Source organism: Humulus lupulus, chromosome 7, assembly GCF_963169125.1.
Source record: "Humulus lupulus chromosome 7, drHumLupu1.1, whole genome shotgun sequence".
Classification (NCBI taxonomy): Eukaryota; Viridiplantae; Streptophyta; class Magnoliopsida; order Rosales; family Cannabaceae; genus Humulus; species Humulus lupulus.
The window spans coordinates 96,524,286-96,530,659 of NC_084799.1; the positions used below are offsets into that span (position 1 = coordinate 96,524,286).

The following is a 6,374-nucleotide window of genomic DNA, read 5'->3' on the forward strand; positions in this document are numbered from 1 at the left end:
ATATCCCATTTTCGTTAGCTCTTATATAATCCATGAATTCTCATTTTCTACTGTATCCTACTCGTGGAAAGAGTAATTCTGAAGAGAACTAAACTATTTCTGTAAGTACTGCACTTTCACAAGTATCTCTACAATTGTTTTAAGCTATTGCTTTGAAAGGTATGTAATAGCAAAACTACTCTGGTCTGCATCTCTTTACGATATGATACGACTGTTGTTATGGTTCTACTTCTACACTAAAGAATTTGCTGAGTACCCAAACCCAAAGCCAACTAGTATGTAGAAAATAGGTTTGCTTAGAACAGTTAAAACAGAATTTAAGTGAAAATTGCGGAATTTAAGTAGATTGTTTCTCATTAAATCTTTAAATGGTCTTTATCCATACGTGGTTAAATTTCTCAATAACAAAAACGCCAACTGAATTTTAGCATAGCAAAATCGTAGAAATGCTGAACAAAAAGAATTGTTCCTTGTTATGTACACTTAATTTGGGTAGCTATCTCCAATCCCTTTTATAAAATGGTCAAGATAAGATACCACCTTTCAGCTTGGATAATCACAGACGGTTATTTGCAACTGAGAATTATTCTGGTCGGGCGCACATTCTCTTATGAAAGCTCTTCTCCACCAAATCTCGAATGCCTTTTGCATGTTGGGACAGTCGTCTCCCTTGTTAAGAAACCGATCAAACCAATTAAGCAAAATGGCTTGTTGCTGCGGCAATGGTAGTGTAAGAATCGTCTGGCCGAGTCCATCTTCAACCAACTTCTTATCAACAGATCTACAAGCTCTTCTCATCCATCCAAAGTCCTCGTACAGTGCTTCCAGCCATGTCGAAAGTAGGGAAGATCGGGTATCTTTAGGTACCAAGATATGTCCTCTGCCTATTGCAACACAGAGTTGAGCAGTTATTCGGCTGATTTCGTGACGGTACATGGTGGGAATCTTGGAATGCAGGAGTGCAAGCTCCTTCTGATCTGCCCACAATTTCACAAATTCATCGGCCATCTTCTTGTCCACTAGAATTTCAACAATCCATTGAATATTGCCAGCCTCTCTAGCTATTTCACTCATTACAACCCCTCGATCCCGGCGAGTCTCATCCAGGCTTGTAGCTTCTGATAAGCATAGAACAAGAGAACTGATACATTTATGACAAAGATGATAAAGCGTGTCTTTGGAAATGTCAAGCCTGCTACAGTTGTTGGGTGCGTCTTCTCTGAGCAGACGAGAAATGACAACTTTCATTTCTCGGCGAGCTTTATCATCTTTAGCTTGAAGAACACCAGTCAACAATTGCATGAGGATGTCATCAGTTTGTGTCGAAGTGGATGGTTCAGATGACACTCTGACCAAAACTTCACTTGCTGTCTCATCAAGATGAAGTAGGCTGAGATTAGAAATGACTTTCTCTTCTTCATCCTCAGACCATGGAACAGCTTCCAAGTACTCTAAGCATGTAGCGATCCCCATATCAAACATGATAGCCGAACAAACCTACCACAGAAGAATACTGGTTACATATTTCAAATCAGCAAGCATGAATTATTCTTACATAGAGATAAAAGCACTGTAAAAAAAGAAGAAAAACCACCATCTTCTTTCTTGCTTTTTGATTGTAAATTTATGCAACACACTGTTTTGTTGAGCTATAACCAGTGGTTTTGCCTAATCTGGAGGATTCTTAGATTCACAATGTTTAAAAAAAATAAATGAATGCGAGGTTGAAGGCATTATGATAAGACCTCTTATTGTACTTTGACTTAGCTTTCATTATATCGTAGTTCTACTATTACACCTTCCAAGTGACTTAACATTAAAAGAGTCGGAACAATAAAAATCCAAACTGCTATGAGCTTTCTGTTTCAGAACAAATTAAGAGCTGTACTAATATTTTCTAGAGTCAAATTCAGATGAATTTTCTATACTAAAGATAAATAAGTTATTTGGGTCCCCAAAAAGCTTCCCTCAATATAATCAAACTTCGTACTTGGACTTGTTTTGTTCTTTAAAACCAAATCTAATATGAACTTAAAGTCGTATGACCCAGTATTTTAAAGTCATAAACCAAAACAAGGACAAAGAAACAACCAAAAATATATCCAAACAAATAAAAACATGACACCTTCACTACTAAAAAACACAACTATCCAAACTGAACTCCTATCACACTCTCCCCCATTATCAGAAAAACTACAACTCTATTCACAAATCTGATAAGAACCCAATTGAATTTTTTTTCCCCAAAATTCCTAAAGAAAAAATCAAACTTTCTCAGCAACCAAACAAAAAAATGAAAACATGACAAAACACAAACCTTGAGCAAGCCCAAAACCTTGGACACCTCCTCCCCCATCAACCTCTTTTTCAAATCCTCATAATACATCAAAACCACCGCTTCAACATAAACATCCACGTCATCACAGTCACTGATCTCCACCGAGTGCGAGACCCCCCGGTCACGGCGGAGCTTCTCGGCGAAGAACCGGCTCTTGGAGGCGAGGACGCTCTTGTGCACGTCCATGGATACCTTGAATCCGTCCCTAGCGACCACCGTGAGCCTCACATCGCCGGACACCAATCCCCCCCAATTGGGATTTCGAAACGGCGCGTGTTCGAGGAGCTTCGCCACCCGTTCCTGCAATTTCCGGCGCTTGTCATCTGAGAGCTTCGACTCGCGGTGTTGCTCATCGTTCATCATGTCGTAAAGGGTTTGGTTCTGAGATGCGGGGCGAGTCATCTGAGTCTGACTCAGCGAGTTCGGTGATGGTGCTGAGAATGGCGGCGGAGGAGGAGAACAGAGGGTTTTGGATGACGGCGAAGACGAAGGCGAGTACAATCTGGATATGGATCTTGATGGGGAGAATGAGAGCGTTGAGTCCGAAATGAAGCCCTGCTTTAACATCGCCGAGACTTCCCTTGATTTCAGCGAGTTTTCGGCCGCCATTGAAAGCTCTTTGAGAAGAGGAAAGAGGGTAATGTGTTTTAATAATTTATTTTGGTAAGAACAATAGCAAGAACTCAGTACGTCTCAAAATTTTCTCAGGAAAAAACTTACTAGAATCAAGAAAACTTTAAAAGGTCTCTCTGTCTCCGTCTCTCTTTTTTTTTTTTTGGCTCAATTAGGAAGACTCAAGTGTGAAATTAACTAGTGTTAGTGTAAGGGCAACAAAAGAATTATCTTAAGATTCAACAGGGAAAATCAAAGAAAGATATATGAATTGATAAGGAAAGTAGAGAGAGAGTGAGAGAAACCAAGAAAATGAGTATTTTCCTTCCCCCAAGTAGAAGAAAGAAAGTGGGAATCCAAGGAAGGAAACAAAGACTGGAAATTTGGACTGTTTAGAGCCTTGGTTTAGTAAACATTGACAATGATTAGAAACCTAAATAAACGGTTTCTTTCGGGAAAAAAAGAGAGAAAAGAGGAAAACAAAGAAAAATTGAGGAAAGAATTATGGCTATACACATGCAAAGCACTGAGTGACTCTTGTAAATTATCTACCGTGGGACCCAATTTGTGAATTATGGCTATACCTTGTCTTCCTTTTTTTTTTCTTTCTTTTTTTACCATCACTTATATTATTGCTACTTCTGTCTGTCTCTACAAAATCATGACACATAAACATTGCTTTATCTCTTTTTTGAAAACTTTTGGCAGTCTACCACCATGTTTGTCAAATTTTGGACCTATTTTCATCTTTGAAAAGAAAAATGTTATCTTTGAGGGTTTTGGGTTTTAGTTTCGTATTATAGGTTTTAATCCAGCTAAGAGTCATTTAATTTTAATTAGGAGAATAAAGATCCTCTCCACTAGGTTGGAAAAGGCCAAGAGTGAGCAAATCAATGAGGTTTAATATAACAGATCCAAAAAAACTGTCCTTAAAACAATAATACAGTAATGATTTATTTGTTTACTTTATTTTACTCCAGGAGAGAGAGAGAGAGAGAGAGAGAGTAGAGTGGAGTGGCAGCTAAGTAAGTAAGAAGAAAGAAATGGGTAGTTGGGAGAGTAGATGGTGGTGATGGGGAAGACACTCACTGGCATGTGGGGATGTATGTCTTATTGTCTTATGAATGAGCAATTAGATGGACTAACCTAAGCAGTGCTTCAATTTCAAGGGTTGATATTGCTCCTCAAAGTCCGAAATTAGGCAAATGTCAAAGCAAACTCTTGGTTGTGGTTAAGCTTCTTCTGATAGTAACAAAAAGGGTAATAATGATTGTGCCTTCCAATCTTTTCAGACTGACTGAAGTTTGTGCAGATGTGACTCTCATTGGAATTAGCTCCACATTCTCTTTCTCTCTCTCTTCTCTTCTCTTAGATCTAGGGCCAAACCTATACTAGACTAGAGACTATACCATACCCTATATGCTATGACACCGGCCATGTCAGCATGCCTCTGCCATTCGGCAAAAGTGAGGCTGATGTTAAATACTTGCATGTCACCGACGGAATTATGTAAATGCATGTATACGTAGAAGAAGCCTATGAATATAGAAAGTAGAACCAATTGCTTCATCGATCACCTTCTTTTGATTTGAGATTTGAGATTTTATGCATAAATTATTAAAAATACCCCAATCAGAATTTTTAACTCTCTTTTCACCTCAAGAAGTTTTATTCCCTCTCTTTCCATAGCACAATCACACCACACCACATCTATTTCTTTTAGATTTGAAGATCATACAATGACCCACGAATAACATAGAAGTTCTCTTATCATCTTTTTGCTCTTTGTTTTTTTTTTCTTCCTAATTTCATTTGTCTTAAATGATTAAACTAAGTAAAAAATTTAGTTAAAACACTAATATATGCATTTCGAACAAATCTGTGTTTGATTTTGTTGTTTTTTTTTTGCAATTTTTTTACAAATTTTTAGAACTGAAACGTAAAAATTTGCAGAAAACTCGATATATCTCAATGTACCTCGATGTCCAGCTCGATGGACCCTTAAAAATCATGTTTTTCATGAAAAAAGTCATCTGCATCGACAGGCCTTGATAGAACTCGATGGAACTCGATACAATTCATAAAAAATGCATAACTTTTCACTCGGGTGTCCATTTTAGGTGATTTATTTTTTTATTTTGGGTATTTTTTTTAGATCTAAACGTCTATGATGTGCACACACATTTTGGAAGTTCAAAGATTAAAAACATACCCAACTTTGAAAATATAGGGGCATTATTTTTAACTTTGTGGTGTTTTCAATCTTTGAACTCCCAAAATGTGTGTGTACATATCATAGACGTGTAGATTTAAAAAAACATACCAAAATTACAAAAAAAATCACCCAAAACGGGCACCCGAGTGAAAAGTTATGCACTTTCTATGAATTGCATCGAGTTCTATCGAGGTATGTCGAGGCAGATGACTTTTTTCATGAAAAACATGATTTTTGAGGGTCCATCGATGTATATTGAGGCATATCATGATTTTCATGAAAAAAAAAATCATTTGCCTCGATAGACCTCGATGAAATTCGATGCCACCTCAATAGGCCTCGATAGAACTCGATGGAGCTCGATGCTATTCATAGAAAGTGCACAACTTTTCACTCGGGTATCCGTTTTGGGTGGTTTTTTTTTTTGAAATTGGCTATTTTTTTTAGATCTACACGTCTATGATGTGTACACACACATTTGTGAAGTTCAAATATTAAAAACATACCCAACTTTGACAATATAGGGGCATTGTTTTTAACTTTGGGGTATTTTCAATCTTTGAACTTCCCAAATGTGTGTACACATCATAGACGTGTAGATCTCAAAAAAATACCCAAATTCAAAAAAAAAATCACAAAAAACAGATACCCAAGTGAAAAGTTATGCATTTTCTATGAATTGCATCGAGTTCCATCAAGGTCTGTCGATGTGGCATCGATTTTCATCGAGGCATATGACTTTTTTCATGAAAAACATGATTTTGAGGGCCCATCGAGGTTATCGAGGCATATCATGAAAATCATGATTTTCATAAAAAAAATCATTTGTCTTGACAAACCTCGATGAAAATCGATACCACCTCGACAGGCATCGATAGAACTCGATACAATTCATAGAAAGTGCATAACTTTTCACTCGGGTGTTCGTTTTGGGTGATTTTTTTTTAATTTGGGTATTTTTGTGAGATTTGCATGTCTATAATGTGTACACACACATTTGGGAAGTTCAAAGATTAAAAACATACCAAACTTTGAAAATATAGGGGCATTGTTTTTAACTTTGGGGTGTTTTCAATCTTTGAACTTCTCAAATATGTGTGTACACATCATAGACGTGTTGATCTAAACAAAAATCACCCAAAACGGACACCCAAGTAATAAATTAAGCACTTTCTATGAATTGCATCGAGTTCCATCGAGTTCTATCGA

The 6,374-nt window shown here is 37.2% G+C and overlaps 1 protein-coding gene across 1 annotated transcript; it reads right to left on the bottom strand.

Annotated features, from left to right (window-relative positions):
• Positions 1 to 333: 333 nt before the first annotated feature.
• LOC133788478 (BTB/POZ domain-containing protein At5g60050) lies at positions 334 to 3,379 on the bottom strand. Its single transcript, XM_062225972.1, has 2 exons — positions 2,318 to 3,379; positions 334 to 1,497 (listed from the first exon to the last, which is right to left on the bottom strand). The coding sequence occupies exons 1-2, from the start codon at positions 2,945 to 2,947 to the stop codon at positions 544 to 546; spliced, it is 1,584 nt and encodes a 527-aa protein (XP_062081956.1). The 5' UTR covers positions 2,948 to 3,379; the 3' UTR covers positions 334 to 543.
• Between the last annotated feature and the right edge of the window lie 2,995 nt (positions 3,380 to 6,374).

Bases quoted from the DNA above. Each gene is read 5' to 3' on its own strand.
- LOC133788478 (XM_062225972.1), bottom strand. From the start codon at position 2,947: ATGGCGGCCGAAAACTCGCTGAAATCAAGGGAAGTCTCGGCGATGTTA. The intron at 1,498-2,317 runs GTTTGTGTTTTG...CTTCTGTGGTAG, and splicing joins AGGTTTTGGGCTTGCTCAAG to GTTTGTTCGGCTATCATGTT.